This window comes from Anas platyrhynchos, chromosome 3, assembly GCF_047663525.1.
Source record: "Anas platyrhynchos isolate ZD024472 breed Pekin duck chromosome 3, IASCAAS_PekinDuck_T2T, whole genome shotgun sequence".
NCBI classification, from domain to species: domain Eukaryota; kingdom Metazoa; phylum Chordata; class Aves; order Anseriformes; family Anatidae; genus Anas; species Anas platyrhynchos.
The window spans coordinates 97,486,250-97,503,366 of NC_092589.1; the positions used below are offsets into that span (position 1 = coordinate 97,486,250).

The 17,117-nt window shown below is 39.0% G+C and overlaps 1 protein-coding gene across 2 annotated transcripts in view; it reads left to right on the forward strand.

Moving 5' to 3' along the window:
• Positions 1–17,117, forward strand: part of CSMD1 (CUB and Sushi multiple domains 1) — a 1,163,917-nt gene that overhangs the window by 349,459 nt on the left and 797,341 nt on the right. For both annotated transcript variants that reach the window (XM_038176472.2, XM_038176473.2), the window contains exon 3: positions 5,807–5,919. In XM_038176472.2, the coding sequence (XP_038032400.1) occupies positions 5,807–5,919 (113 nt within the window). The remainder of the gene's footprint in view (positions 1–5,806; positions 5,920–17,117) is intronic.

The window sequence follows — 17,117 nt, forward strand, 5'->3', positions numbered from 1 at the left end:
GCTTGTGGTAGAGACTGTGTCCATACCTTCCTTATGGGTCGTGGATTCATTGAGTAAATTAGGTTAGGAGCGAGTATGGTTATCTGATCTTACTTCCTATTGAAATTGGAGCCAAATCTGAAGGTGGATTATGCTGTTCAGGGCCCTGTTACCATGTGCTCAGTTTCACATGTTGTATAAGACAGTAAAAGTTAAAACAACATGGTTAGAAATCAAAAAGGCCAAGGGGAGGTGAGAAGCTTATGCCAATGCCATTTTACACATCTGGGAAAAAGCAACATTCTCCATGTTAAGGGAAGTTTCATTTTCTTATCCCTGTATCTCTCCTTCTATTCCACAAATCCCACTGAAAGTGAATGTATTTAAACCAATTTTTACCAATTCCATTGGCTTGCTGGTATTAAATTTTCCCATTAATTTCTCCCAGTTTTCATAGTACTTAATTTCAATAAGACCAGTCATATTCTTGCCTGGTCTTTATCTGCATTAAAGTTCCCTAAAAATGATAAGAAATGAACCTGACGGCCACCAAAAGAAAATCATGGGCAGTCAACATTAAGCAATCCTTTCACTGCCATACAAGACTGTTCAGATTCAAAAGGAGATTATGGTTAATGTTACTAACAGCAGCTATAAATCTAAGAGAATTAATATAGAGATGTCTTCATCCATCCTGAGTATAAAGGAAGTGTGAAGAACAGTTTGAGCTAATTCCAATTGAAATAGTTTCAGTTAGTTACTCGGTCATGTTGTCCTTCCAATTTTCAAAGCTGAAGCAAGGGCATGGGAATTGTTGCTTTTAGAAACAGCCCAGTCCTCTGTGCTCTGCTTTGCACGGTGTTGAGCTAAGCCAGATAAGCAAGATCAGCAGCAGCTGTGTTGCTTTTGTTTGACTTCTACTTTTTTTTTGCTTTGCCCTGCCCCTTTCCCAGGTGATTGGTTGTGTGACAGGTGGATCTAATGATATATAAGCTGCAGGTGCCTCCCCCCCAGCCCCTGAGAGTTTCTTCTGCTAGAGCTGTTCTTTGAGTGGTAAGAGTTTTGTTTTTCCTTCAGCCCCTTGCAGGGTTCTTTAGGTGGGTCAGAGTGTATAGGCTGATGTGACCTGTACGTCAAATATTATCAAAGCTACAGCCTTGGTTTTAAAGTGATGAGACAGGGTTTAGGGGAAAAGTATCATCGGAGTTTGCTGTGCCAGTAAGTATCTGAAAACAGCAGGAGTAGATGTGTAAGGTATAGTCTTTTTCAGGGATGGGGACAGTTTCTTATATTTCTGGAGCTTTTTTCTGCTGTTTTGCTGGCTGCAGAGTCTTTAGACCTTGTAGCCTTCTAATCTTAAGTGCTTGGAATTCCCTTAATAGAATGTTATTTAGCAGAGGTTGCTGGCTAACTTGTTTTTGGGATGTGGCGGGGTATGCTTCTGGTTTGCACTGCTACAGGCTGGGAGATGAGTGGTTAAAAAGCAGCCTGGCAGAGAAGGACCTGGGAGTGATGGTTGATAGTCGGCTGAATATGAGCCAGCAGTGTGCTTAGGTAGCCAAGAAGGCCAACAATATCCTGACTTGCATAAGAAGCAGTGTGGCCAGCAGGTCTAGGGAAGTGATTGTCCCCCTGTACTTGGCTCTGGTGAGGCAGCACCTCGAGTACTGTGTTCAGTTTTGGGCCACTCGCTACAAGAAGGACATCGAGGCGCTTGAGCAACTCCAGAGAAGGGCGACGAAGCTGGTGAGGGGTCTGGAGAACAAGTCCTACGAGGAGTGGCTGAGGGAGCTGGGCTTGTTCAGCCTGGAGAAGAGGAGGCTCAGGGGCAACCTTATCACTCTCTATAGGTACCTTAAAGGAGGCTGTAGCGAGGTGGGGGTTGGTCTGTTCTCCCACATGCCTGGTGACAGGACGAGGGGGAATGGGCTTAAGTTGCACCAGGGGAGTTTTAAGAAGAACTTCTTTACCGAAAGGGTTGTTAGACACTGGAACAGGCTGCCCAGGGAAGTGGTGGAGTCACCATCCCTGGAAGTCTTCAAAAGCCGTTTAGATGTAGAGCTTAGGGATATGGTCTAGTGGAGGACTTGTTAGTGTTAGGTCAGACTCGGTGATCTTGAAGGTCTCCTCCAACCTAGATGATTCTGTGTGTGATTCTGTTGGGTTTTCAGTATCTCCAGGAATGGAGGTACCAGATCTTCTTAGGCAGCTGGTCCAATATTTGACCGCCATCATGGTGAATGCTTTTTCCTAGTATAAAACTGAGTTTTCTCTTGTGGCCACTTGTCTTTCTTCTCATCTTCAGATCCAGTTTCTTTTTTCAAACTACATTGTCTTTTTCTATGTTGTCCCAATAGGTAGCAGTAAGAAGACAGCAGTAAGGTTCACCTTTTAGTTGTCATCTTGTAAGGACTCAACATATATTCCCTGTGATGCTCCTTGTACATCATGTGCTCCAGGCCCCTGGACATCTTGGCAGTCCTCCAATGTACTTGCTGCAGCAAGTTTAGAGATGACAACACAGGATCAAATATTTGTTTCTTGGTTGAAGGCTAAAGTCAGTACTGGTGTACCATTGTGTTTCCAATTAGATATTTTGTTTCTTCATTACAGACAAGCAAAATACATTTCCTCTATGGTTTAAGAATGCATTAGTGTGCATTTTATGCCAATTCATGCTACTGAAAGTTAAGGAAGTATCAATATTTTAAAGTATTCTCATGCTCAGTATGAAGTAGTGCAAGTTTATCAAATGGATGTCTTAATAGCAGGGCACTTGAAACAATCCTGCTTTCTTGGCACACGCCTGTACATCTAAACAGCTCCCGTTTTGGATGCAGTTAAGTCCTGGATGTTAGTTGCCAAAGTACACTTCCAAATTAAAGCAACATGTGAAGGTGTTTTTGTTCACATGATGAAGTAAATGTGCAAAACAAATTATGATTCGTATTCTATAATTACCTAGAAAAGGCGTTTTTTAAGGGGAGGGAGGTGATTTGTTAGGTTAGCGGTGTTTTACTTCCAGAAATTACCTTGAAGAATCTGCTGTCTAGTTTTAGTTTGATCTCAATTTCATGGCATTTAACGTCACTGAATTTGAGTACTATGAAAAAAATGCTTTCTGAAGTATTCCAGACAGCAAGACTACTGTAGAGGCACCCAGGCAATCTATTTAACAACAGAAATACAGAATTCTTCAATTGGAGGCTTTCCCATAATCTTTTTGCAAGTTTTTGATATTGTTGTGATCCTAAGAAACATATTTCAAGTTGATGTATTATTTCCTTTAAGTTTACCACATGCTTGCCTTTTCGTAGGTTGTAAAATTTTTAGGTGTACTGATTAAAAGTGTAAAAGAACTATTTGTCTTCCTTTAATGTGAACTTCAATGTCAATTAACTTAACAAATGAACTAGTATTTCAAGGAGGATGGTACAGAAACTTACTGAACAGCTGAAGAGTCCATATTAGAGGAGTGATGTTATTGTAACAGAATCAAAACAAGCAGGCCTAAAAACAACAACAGGAGTTTAAGCTGTCCAGTCACTACTCAAATGGGTTCATTTATATGAACTAAAGTCATGTCAAGTGGAGCAGACGCTGATCATGAATGAGGTAGCTCAAGCTGTGTGGTTCTGCATTTATAATATTTTTATTATTATTATTTTTTGCCTATGTAGGGCAATGTGTTGAGGCATCTCATTCTATCTTCTGTTTCAACCTGACTTTTTAATTCTCTCCCCCAGAATAGACACAAGTTTCCTGAAACATAGGTCTTTTAAATCACTTCTCAAAGAAGGAAAAAAAACAGATGTTAGATCAGAAGATACATAATATAAGTTAATGATGAACTGTCATAACAGTACACTACAGATGTAGGGCAGTAGTGATAACCACTATGATTTATTAAAATAGAGCAAGAAGCACATTTCACTAAAAACTGCAACATCTAAATAGATAGTGAAGGTAATGGAACATGCAAAAGCCTGAACATAAGATGTGGCAAGCCTCATGGTAGTTCTGGGGCTTGTGGATTGAGGGGAAAAATCAAGTTGGTTAATTCCAGAATTGGAGTTAATGAGGTGGAAAGAAAAAGTAATAGGTTGACAAGTACACAGAAGGTGAAAAGATTAAAGCAAACAGTTAATTAGAGAGGAGACAACATTTAAAAAGAAATAAATAGCAGAAAGCCAAAGCAACAGAAGTCAGAAAAAAAGTTATATGCCTTCATCAGCATTTAAAGTTCTCCTTGCTGACTTCGATCTTTGACTCATCAGAGTCACTCCAGTTTTCCAAACCTCAAAACTGCAAAGAGACTGGGTACCACCTGACTCCTGTAATTCAAGCATGATGTTCATCTTGGATGTTTTTATATATGAGAACTGAAGGTGGTCCTAAATAAACCCAATTTTGCATGGAACTTGTAGTTGTACTAGTACGCTGTTTAGGTGTTCCAGATGCCATTAATGAACTATAGCATAAAGTAAACTTCAAAGGCAAAGAAGATTTTTTTTAAAGGCACAGTTTTTCTTAACTATCCAAATTACAACTCTATCAAAGTGTTTTTTTTTTTTTTTTTTTTTTTTTTTGCTTTCCAAGAAGCTGCTAGCAAGTCTAAACACAAGAATCTTGGCCTTGAAAGCTTCAAGGGACGGGGCATGCACAGCTTCTCTGGGCAATCTGTTCCAGTGCTTTGCCACCCTCTGAATAAAGAATTTATTAATTGTATCTAATCTAAACCTATTCTACTCAACACCCCCTGGTCCTTCTCCTCAGGGCTGCTCTCAATCCATTCTCCACCCAACCTGTGTTCATGCTTGGGATTGCCCTGACCCAGATACAGGACCTTGCATGTGGCCCTGTTGAACTTCATCAGGTTCACCCACTTCTGAAGCCTGCTGTGTTGTCCATACAGTGGATACTGGGGTGGTTGAAAACTCCATGAGGACCAGGGCTTGTGAATGTGAGGCTGCTCCTATCTGTCCATAGAGGGCTTTGTCTACTCAGTCATCTCAGTTATGTGGTCTGTAGCAGACCCCCATTATATTGTCACCTGTCTGTCCCTGCACTTGAAGGTATTTAATCCTGCCCTATAAGCTCTCAGTGGGCTCTTCATCCATCTAATCAATGTCAACCAGGTGTAACAAATTGTCTTTATTCATGTTTCAATAAAAAAGTAAACTTTTTTTTTTCTCCATCTGTTTTATCCTCAAAATGCATCAAAACATTTGTTTGGAGAAATTAACATAAAATTGGTATTGCAGCATAAGGATAGTATGTCCAAAATTCTGTTTTTATCTAAAGGTATGAATGCCTGTAAGATGGGAAATAGTATGTTTCTTCTTGAAGTTGTAAGATGGAAGTTTTCTTTGGTATTCCAGTCAAGTGACAGAACAGCCAGTTAACAGTGGAACATATAAGATCCTTGTTTTTCTGAGGAAGCAGCTGGAGGACAGATGGGATAGTCCAAACTATCAAATAGCTCTGTGAATCAAGAACTGGTTATCTACTTCTGGTGCCCTAAACTTACACATATTGATCTTAAAATGAATCCAATCCAAAAATTCTTTGTTTCTGATAGTTTCAAACACATATTTCAGTGAGCTGTCTTGGAAAGTGCACAGGCAGAAGGGTTAAAATAGGGTTAAAAAGCTCAAGAACATGTTGAAATTTTGCAATGAATATTTATTGCAAGAGAAGCAAAAAGCATAACATATTGGCAGTTTGGTTGTAGGAATATGAAGTTATAAGGCTAAGCACATTTAATTCATATGAAGAGAGCTTTATTTTAAAGGTTTTAACTGTTTGTGCCTTTTTCATTGTGCAGGTTATCTGGATTTCAGCTGCCATCATCTATTGTGAGCACAGGATCTATCCTCACCCTTTGTTTCACCACAGACTTTGCTGTTAGCGCACAAGGTTTCAAAGCTATCTATGAAGGTAAGAATTATTTTTCTACTTGGTCTTTATTTTACTTGACATATGTTTTTGATGTTGAAATGTGCTTCAGTTTTCAGGTTTGAATGATCATTGACTATTGCATAAACTTTTTTTCTGGCATATTTAAATTTTACTACATCGTAGTCGTAGTCTTGATTTTGAAATTGAATTCAATCAAACTAATACTTTAATTTCTGAAGTGATTTTTAATCAAATTGGGTTTCTAAAGCTGGATTCAGAAATGCTTATGTTTAAATGGGTTTCTTATTATTTCCTAAATTTATTTTGACAACTTCTTTAGGCAATGCCTGACTAGAGGGGTTTAATGATAAAAATGAGATGAGATATGGATACTAACTCATCCCGAAAAATCAATCGGTAATCTTCTTAGGGGGAAAATGTATGTATATGTACATACAAAGGTTTTTTGTTTGTTTGATTTCAAAAAGCAAAGCAGTTCAAAGCCAGTTCTATGGAAGATGTTACAGTATGGTGATGACTGCACAGTTCTGAGGGGAAAAGTGAGGCCGAGCTTTTAATGTCTTCAAGACTTAAGCCATAAAACCAGACTGAATCAATTTCTGTAATATGATGACTTGTACAAAAGACTTTGAGATATGTAAACTCTGCTTAAAGTTGGATAGTGAAGGTGTTTTGAATATAACTTCAAGATCACACTCAAACTGAGTGTGAAGACTGATTTGGTGTGTGTTATTAACTTTCTGTGCTTTTTCTGGTTGGGGTGGGTAGCCCAGGAGTATCTTTCTTTCCCTGGTTGCTATTCCCCTTTTCCGTTGTCGACCATAACCTTGTTAGCTGAATAACAGGACTGTCTCTTTCTTTCTCTTGGTTTTCTTTTTACTTGGTCTATATTTGGGTGAGGGCCGTGAGGAAAGTTTCGTTTTAGTATTCTTTAAGTTTTATTAGATAAGCTGAGAAGGTCCTTCAGATATCATAAACACCAGGAACCATCGCTGTTTTCTCAGTAGGAAGTTGTTTTCTACGTATGTGTATCTTTCTCTTCTAGCAGTATGGTAGCACATTTCATCCTTTTATGCAAGCTGAGCAGTCGTTGTTTTTTTTTTTTTTTTATGGAAAAAGATACGAAGAATGCTAAAGGACATCTCTTGACTGTCAATTTAGGAACATGCACAGAGCCACAGGCTGTAAGATAATGACACTTCCTACTGGCCTACATTCTTGTGGGGGTTTAAAAAAAAAAAAAAGCAGGGAGAGCTGTAATTAACATTGACAAATAGCGCCATTCTCTGATTAAACAACACTGCCCCCTTCCATATTTATTTCTGTAAGCCTGGCACTGTCCATGAGCTTTAAATTGACTTTGAAATATGACGTTCAGCTCCCCCAAAATGGTGGATAACTCTCCAGTGACAGTGTCACAGAGTATGGACTGGCAGTGGAGAGTAATGGTTTGGGAAGACTTTGCAGTAGTCAGGGGTTAGGTGTTTATTTTATGAGGACTCAGAATGAGTTCTGTATCAAACATGACTGCTGTAAGGGACAATAGGCTTATTGGAAGCTCATAGATCAAGAATACCTGTAACTGTCCCTGCCTCTTTTTTTTTTTTTTTTTTTTTGAGTGACCCCTTTTGGCTCCTGTTCCATACATAGGAGGTATCAGATCAGCCCCTTTGGGACAGGGGAATACAGCCAGATATTACTAGTCACTGTAAGTCTTTATAGCCACTCTGCTGGTTATCTATCCCTGAGCTAGTTTGCTTTTTGTAAAAGTATCTAGTTATCCCTGGTTTTAGCTAGCTTTTTCATTCTTCTGTGGAGTAAGTGGATTACCGTTCAGTTGAAAGCATTAGTATGTGTATGTTAAATTGTTACTGATTGCTGCCATTTAAGACTTTGGAGCACTATGTGGCTGTAGTACAATTTGAGAAATGCAGTTTTAAACTGGGAGGGAGTGGTTCTGTAACCAATTTTTGTATGGAATGTGGAGAAGTCTACAGTACTCAAAAACAGTTATTGGAACAGGGAAAAATGAAGGAAGTAATTTGCACAAACTTCCTATATTCTGGGAGTCTGCAAAGCTGGTGTTTTTTAACTCAACTCTTGTGACACGCCATTCTTCTGGATAAGAAAATTTAATCTCATTAGGGGTGCTACCTTATGCAATCAAAAAAGTATAATAGTAAACATCTTCAAAGCTAGCTCTGCTATTGCAAGTCAATATTTTAAACGTGATCATGTTGGGTGGTTTGACAGAAATGACTCTTGTCTATCAGAAGACTTAGACTGGGCTAAATTCTCTGCAGTGCTGAGTTTATGCTTTGCAGAACAGAGGGGATGCTGTTGGGAGGCCTCACCCTTAATGCCTGCAGGGAGCTCTTCTGCACTTTCTCCTTGGTGACTGGGGCTAGGGCACTGAACCAGGAAAGAAGAGATACAAACCACCCCAGCACCTACTCAGCAGGCTCCAAAGATACAGCTCACAAGGATCTGCTGCAGGGAGGGAGCATTGTGTGCCATTGCCTCTGCTGAGATTCTGATCTGTGGGTTCTAGTGAGTATGTTCCTGATTCATGAACTCCCTTCCTGTGCAGCAATGAAACATGTGCGTCTTTTGTATTTTTACAATACATAAGTGGATTAACAATGAAGCCAATGAAACCACATACTAGCATTCCAAGTACTTCAAGGTGATTTGAACCTATCTCGGTTTGCTTGTTGTCATATACTATGTGAACATGCATATTTAACTAAATCTGATTTTGTTGCGGTAGACCAGCAAGAGCCATCTACTAGTGTTTACAAGACACTGATGTAGCCAGACAGTTGCCTAGTTCTTGAGCTAAAATGTAGGTTCATTTTTTGTATCATTGTTTCACCAGCCTTGTACATGTGTTCATGAGAGAATCTAGTATTTTTAACTTTAACACTGGTAATGCTTCAGTCTTCTCAGTGATCATAGATCCTGAGTTGGAAGGGATCCACAAGGATCACATCAGCACTCCAAACTTCTGGTACAGATGGAAGCTTTATTTACTCTTATTTTCTGGAATGTTTTGTTGATGGGATATACATATAACTGTATAACCATACATATAAACATATAACCATAAAAATATCTATAAATTTCAGAAGTAAACTTATTTAACCTGGTAAATGATTTGTTGACCACTGTTGTCACTGTTCGGTAATAATTAAATCCAAGACTGAAAGTTTGGAATTTGGGAGTTGAAGGATGAATGCTGTTTCTGTAATGTGTTTTTTTTTTTTTTTTTTTTATTGACAGTGCCTTACGTGATACAGAACATTAAGTTTAGTCCTTGGTGGAGAAGGGAGAGAACAATAATATACTTGTAACTTGTACAATTTTATTTCCCGTTGAAATCAATTTAATGGATTTTCTTGAATGGGATTAACAAACTATTCTTAAAAGGTGCTTTGAGGGCTATAAACAGAAGAAAAAATCAGCGCTGCTGTTGTAGTAGTTTTCTTTGGAAAGGTCTAAAGTATTTGTCCCATACAAAACACTTGCATATGTTTGGAAATATGAAAAACAAAATGAAAATCTCAGATGATGACAGTATCTGAAGTTTTTCACATGTGTATACTTCATTAATTCATGGTAGAGTTGGTATATAATATTTCTTCTACTAAACTAGTGTTTTCAGCCATGTGTTTGCTCAGGGAATCCACTTGTTAATTGCAGCAATTCTGTAAGCGTAGAAAAACTTAACTCTTGGTACACTGTTAGTCATCACTATACAATGAAATGTGGTTTTTAGTTTTTGCTACACTGCCTTCTGCCACTAAACACTAAACTGCCCTTGAAAGTTAGCAATCCTTGTCTCATTTTAAGCTATCTCAATTTGTTGTTGCTGTTCTTGTCCTTAAACACATTTTGTCATGTAGAGTGGTGGACAGTGCTCAAGTCTGGTACATCTAGCTTGTTGTTTAATGTGTGCTAGTACCTCCTTTGACTTCTGTTCTATAGCAGCAGGTTTTCTTTGCCAAAGGAAGAGCTCTTGCACATCCCTCTATCCTACCTGCCCTCGGGGTATACTGCCTTTTTTCTTTTGGTCTTTGAATTCTCAAAGCTTTCTGCTCACATCCAGAATTAACGTTTATACTGGCAGTTACTTCATCCTGCTTGTGCATCTTCCCTGAAGCTTTTTAAAATCCATTTCAGCATCAACAGTAAAAAGTAGTGGTAAATCAGTGTAAATCCTTTGAAGAAATTTATTTTCCTCTTGTTTCTTCTGTTTTCCCTGAATATCTGTCACTTTGTGTGTGTTTTTTTTTGTTGTTGTTGTTTTCTATTATGGTTCAATATTTCAACCTATTTAAAAAAAAAAGATTTGAAACACTTCCCCAACCAACTTGGAGACAATAACATCTTGTGTTGACTCCATGATCTTACTAAGATAATTTCCCTGAGACTCTGTTTTTTGCCATTAATACGAACCCAGTCAAGATAATAGGCCTTGGCACTGAAGCTAACGTTGCTCATTCACTCAGCTTCTCCAGTAGGTGTCTTGGTTTGTTTGCTTTTATTCAAAGTGCTCAAATGACTTTTCAGTGCTTTTCAAAGAGTAAAACTCGTTTTCACAGGGTCATTACAAGACAGAGCTTCCTATTTATTCTTCATGTGTCTGACTGTAATAGTCAATAGTTAGAGTTCTTGAAGCACTGTCCTACAATAGTAAGAGCTACTACTCCCTGGGAATAAGTGCGTTCAAAACTTGTTCAGTAATCTGCCTCAGTAATCTGAGGCAAATATTTCATGTTGAGCAGTAGAAAGTTAAACTGGCAAGAAAATGCAAACTTTTATGTGATTTCTATGCATAACTATCCCTTACTATTCATCTGTGAGTGTAACTAGTAATGGTTTAAGATCCAAGCAACTACTAATCTTTATGGTATAGTCATTAAGTACACTATTATCTATTAACTAATACCTTATTTTGGTTGTTCTAATGCTCTGAGACTTGGAATATGATTCCTGAACATCACTAGATTGGCCTACACAGCTCTGAAAAAAATATGTAATGATGTAATGATGACATTGAGACTAAGCAGTTCATTCTGTATTGTTTAATTTATTATGTATTTTTCTCGGAAGAATTCCTTTGTTTGCTCTCAAATTTAACAACCCAAATCTAAAAACCCTTTACCGAAAGGGTTGTTAGACACTGGAACAGGCTGTCCAGGGAAGTGGTGGAGTCACCATCCCTGGAAGTCTTTAAAAGACGTTTAGATGTAGAGCTTAGGGATATGGTTTAGTGGGGACTGTTAGCATTAGGTCAGAGGTTGGACTCAATGATCTTGAGGTCTCTTCCAACCTAGAAATTCTGTATCTGTATCAAATCTATAACTATTCTCTACCCTACAGTGATAATCAGAGAAAGGTACAATTTCAACTTAAATATGTTTAATCCTTTTAAAGGGTAAAGGCACAAACTGTTTTTTCCTTCTTTAATGGCATTTCTTGGGCAGGGAAAACAAAACTCTTTAATATTATAGTAAAATAATTTTGCAGCGACACATCTTAGGTTATAGTCTCGTCATCGAGTGTATTTGGCCATAACATCTACTGATAGACTGATGTATTTGCTCTTCTATTTTTAGTTAAATTTGTGTTGTTCACTATTTTGGTAGTTTTCTTTTCAAGTTAAGCTATTTGTAAAAGTATTGAGCTGTTTGTGTGTTTACACATGAACAAGTAAACGAAAAGTTAGAAAAAATGAAATAATCAAATGGGATCCTTTGAGGCTGAAATGTACAGTTCCATCTTGTTGGGACAGAAGTAATTGTTTTGTATGAATGAAGTTGGGATTTCCTTTGTCAGCTGAATTTACTAATAGTTACTGCAGTCCTTATACTGAAGAAAAAGTTTTTCCACTTGCTAGCAAACATCCTTAAAAACAACACAGTTTTGAAAGGATGCAGTCTGCATGACTGTTAATGATGTAATGCAGGAAGGAATTGTAATGCAATTAAAAACAAAGTTGGCGTTCCTTGGGTGTAAATCATGATAATGTGTAACAGCAAAATTTCAGAGCAGGAGAGGTCCCGTGGGACCTCTGATAGCTAATTTTACCCTGAGCTGGTGGAAGGGGATGGGGAGCAGGATGTGGCCCTCACTATCCACGAGGAAATTGTTGGTGACCTGCTATGGCACTTGGATGTGCGCAAGTTGATGGGGCCGGATGGGATCCACCCAAGGGTACTGAGAGAACTGGCAGAGGAACTGGCCAAGCTGCTTACCATCATTTATCAACAGTCCTGGCTATCAGGGGAGGTTCCAGTTGACTGGTGGCTAGCAAATGTGACGCACATCTAAAAGAAGGGCTGGAGGGCAGACCTGGGGAACTACAGGCCTGTCAGTTTGACCTCAGTGCCAGGGAAGCTCATGGAGCAGATTATCTTGAGAGTCATCATGCAGCACTTGCAGGGCAAGCAGGCGATCAGGCCCAGTCAGCATGGGTTTATGAAAGGCAGGTCCTGCTTGACGAACCTGATCTACTTCTATGACAAGTGACGCGCTGGGTGGATGAGGGAAAGTCTGTGGATGTGGTCTACCTTGACTTCAGCAAGGCTTTTGACACCGTCTCCCACAGCATTCTCCTCAAGAAACTGGCTGCTCTTGGCTTGGACTGGCGCACGCTTCGTTGGGTTGGAAACTGGCTGGATAGCCCAAAGAGTCGTGGTAAATGGGGTCAAATCCAGTTGGAGGCAGGTCACTAGTGGCGTCCCCCAGGGTTGGGTACTGGGGCCAGTCCTCTTTAATATCTTCATCGATGATCTGGACAAGGGCATTGAGTGCACCCTCAGTAAGTTTGCAGATGACACCAAGTTAGGTGCATGTGTCAATCTGCTCGAGGGTAGAGGAAGGCTCTGCAGGAGGATCTGGATAGGCTGGACTGATGGGCTGAGGTCAACTGCATGAAGTTCAACAAAGCCAAGTGCTGGGTCCTGCATCTGGGGCGCAATAACCCCAAGCAGAGCTACAGGCTGGGAGATGAGTGGTTGGAGAGCTGCCAGGCAGAGAAGGACCTGGGAGTGATGGTTGATAGTCGGCTGAATATGAGCCAGCAGTGTGCTCAGGTGGCCAAGAAGGCCAACGGCATCCTGGCTTGCATAAGAAACAGTGTGACCAGCAGGCCTAGGGAGGTGATCGTCCCCCCTATACTCAGCTCTGGTGAGGCCGCACCTCGAGTACTGTGTTCAGTTTTGGGCCTCTCGCTACAAGAAGGACATCGAGGTGCTAGAGCGGGTCCAGAGAAGGGCGACGAAGCTGGTGAGGGGTCTGGAGAACAAGTCCTACGAGGAGTGGCTGAGGGAGCTGGGCTTGTTCAGCCTGGAGAAGAGGAGGCTCAGGGGCGACCTTATCACTCTCTATAGGTACCTTAAAGGAGGCTGTAGTGAGGTGGGGGTTGGTCTGTTCTCCCACATGCCTGGTGATAGGACGAGGGGGAATGGGCTTAAGTTGCACCAGGGGAGTTTTAAGAAGAACTTCTTTACCGAAAGGGTTGTTAGACACTGGAACAGGCTGCCCAGGGAAGTGGTGGAGTCACCATCCCTGGAAGTCTTCAAAAGACGTTTAGATGTAGAGCTTAGGGATATGGTTTAGTGGAGGACTTGTTAGTGTTAGTTCAGAGGTTGGACTTGATGAACTTGAGGTCTCTTCCAACCTAGAAATTCTGTGATTCTGTAATCTAGGTCATCAATAATTTAGGTTTCAGAAGAGTTCACTTCAGTCCTACCAGATAAGAGAACCAGTATCGAGAGAACTTAAGAATATGAAGGTGATTCTATGAGCAGAGACAGGTAAAATAGCTTGTTTTCTGAAGTGTATGAATAGATCTGAAGTGCATATGAATAGATCTAAAAAGTGCTTGAAACAAATGTATGGGGAAATGAAGTTGGTCTGTAGAGGCAGGTACTCTTGTATGCTTTTTCCAGTCTCTCATATGTCAATATATTGTATAGAGGAGAAATGATAACTATATTTAAAACAGTTGTACTCCACACCTTCTTTAGTTATGAAAAATTAACTTCATCTGTAACTTCATCTGTTCAAAAGGAAGTGCAGATTCCTTTCTCCAGTAAAAGTGACTTAGTTTCCTTGCAGCAATATTTGAAGGACCATGAGTCAGAGATGTGCAGTTTTACCTCCTAGACTGCTTGAGGCAGAAAATTCTGAATTGGAAGTTCTAGGATTTTTTTCCCTAAAACAAAAAAAAAAAAAAAAAAAAAAAAACTGTAATGAAACTTGATTGAATTAATCCTACTTGAATTGGCAGAAAATAAAATCAAATTCTATTGGATCAATGAATCAATCAATCTATAACCAATGAATTATGTGTCTAAAGGAAGGGATAATTATGTAAGAGCCTTGCCTATTACCTTATTCCAGCGTTGAGCTATGTGGGCTGTATTCTGCTTTCCAGCTCTTGAGTAGCTCAATCTCTGATGTAAAGACAGCCTTTGTGTTGCTATGAGCCTTTGAAAGGGGGATTACGTGATTTAAGATACGTTTTTGGAACTGTCTTTTCAATGGACTCTGATTCTGGAAGTGAGGGGTTATTTAGTGCCTTCTAGTGATTTACTGATCCTTATCAGAACTGATGTGTTCATTGTCCTTGGTGTATGAGCTGGTAACGGTGGCTCATACCTTGTAATCACTTAGCAGGATTGTAAACCTCCCTCCACAAAACTGTTGTGCTCCTATTCGAGATAATATATATATATATATTGAATATATATCCATATATATATTATATATATATATGGATATATATCTGGAATAGTCAGTTTATTTTTTTTAATTCTTCCAAGTAAGAAATGTATGGAACACATCTTTTCTCAAAGTACTTTTCTAAAACAAGTTGTGCAATGTGACTCAACATAGCTGGCATTTATGCTTGTTCTATTTTACATCCAACTGGGATTTGGGGGAATATTTTTTCATGTTCATAGCTTTATACTTTTGCTGGAGATAAGATTTCAGTTAAGCAGCCTATGCCTTCTTCCTTCCCCGACTCAAATATTATTGTAAACAGTGACTGCTGCCAAATACCAAGATGTCAATATCAAGAAAGGGTATCAAATAAGGAGCCTGTCCTCTGTTGGAGCTTAACTTTGCTTGAAATTTTAGGTCTGGTTGTGTTGTCTCTTTGCCAATGTGGAAACTAAAATATTTATTCTTAGTGTCTTGTGTGGATTGCCAAATTAATCAAAGGAATTCCTTGATGTGTTATCCCCAGTCTGTCTGTCTGCAAAGTTAAATCCTACTTCATTGTCTAATTATATTCCACAGAGTTCACTTATCTTCAGAATGCTCACATTAATATGAAGATCCCAGATGAAATGCAACTGACAGCAAGTTTTTGATGAGTCTGAATAAGTCTGCTGCTGTGGTCTACTTGATTTCTGGTCTTGTAAAGAAAGCTGTTTATTTGGCTGGTACTAAGTAGGAAAAGTTGTATTGGGATTTTGTCTCTCAAGACAAAAGTACATTTTCGGCCATACTCATCTGTTCTCTAGTTTGTACCGTAGTCTTCTTAGTAGAGTCTCTTTTTGAGCTTGTTTTCCTTGATTTTTTTTTTTTTTAATATGGAAACAATTTCTGCTTTTTAGAATAAAGTCTTTGCATCCCATTAACATGTACTGTTCGTAACTACTTCGTACTTATTACAAATCTCCTTACAATGTCAGAGATGACCTATGGCCTTCAAGTCTTATCTTGCTAAAATAAAGTAGGAAAAAAAATCCCAATTTCATCTGGAACCATTGTCTGCATATTTTTATTCCTTCAAGTAGACAAAGTGTGTGCACTGTTGCAGGGTGGAACTGTTATTTTCAGAATAAAGCCAGTGGGTTAGCAGGCCAGAACATAGATCTTTGGCTTTGTTACCATACTGAAGCCAGCAGACATTAACCTGATTCATTAGATGTAGCATAATTTGCTATATTAGATGGATAGTTAGCATGTAAGTACAGCCAGATACCTTGCTTTTCATCTTTTCTTGTATAACTTTAAACTATTAATAATTGTACTTTGAATTACTTTGTTATTCATATTCTTCCCATATATTGAGGGCTTCATTTGCATAGCCTTTCATGTTTTTCTTCTGTAATTGGGATAATAAGGCATGGATCTAGAACTTTGCATCCAAATATACTCATCAAAACAAGCATGTCTGAATTTTGATGAAGGCACTGATCTTTTTCAGTAATGAATAAAGTAGCTGGTATGTCACCCACCTATTAATTGTGAAGAAAAGGAGTAGGTTGACTATCACATTTAACACAGGCACTGCATTTAATTGTAACTTTGGATTTTAACAAAACTCTATCACAAAATCTTCACCTTGTGTATGCTAGAAGTCCAGGTTGTCGTATAATATTACTGAACTACTTTGTATATTACTTATCTAATTATCAAGTGTTTATTCACCCAAATCACGTCACTATTTCCATTAGGTATACATAATTGCTATAAATGAGTTGGCAAAACTGTCTTGAGCATTTGTTACCATGCCTTTTTTGTATTGGCACCCTTTAACACCAACTTAAAACACTCTGAAATCTTTCAGCCTGTATATATTGAAAGACTTCCTAATAAATTTATTTCATTGTTCATGCATGGTACACTTCTGAAAGATCTTGCCTTAAGGTTCTTCGAAGCTGGCTTATTGGATTGACCTGGAAAGTGCCATGGGAGGCATGGAAGGCTAGACAATCTTCTTGACTTGTAGATCTCTGCTTTATCTTCTGTTTGTTTAACAAAACAAGGCACATGTGTGTGGTGTCAGTGGATTAGAAACTTATAAGAATGTTAAAACAGCAGGTTTGGGTGTACTAAATCTTGTTTATGGGGAAGGGGCAGCAATGCGTGTGGCTTATTAGTCTCAAACATCTGATCATTAGTCTAGAACAAAATTTAAAGATGAGGATAAACAACAATGCATTTTAAAATGTTATGCCCACTCGTACTAGTTTCTACCTCTTTTCCCAATGTTACGCTCACCCTCCCTGCTCCTCTGATTCCAGGAGTTGATGGTCTCTTGATCTTCACTGTAGGATATGCTTGAGGCTGTTTACATTTGCTAACACAGTTTTATACCTCTTCACTGGTGTGCAGCACCATGTCTTACCCATATTTACTTTCTATTCTGCCCTTTATGCATGTTACGTACTACTTTGTACTATTTGTTA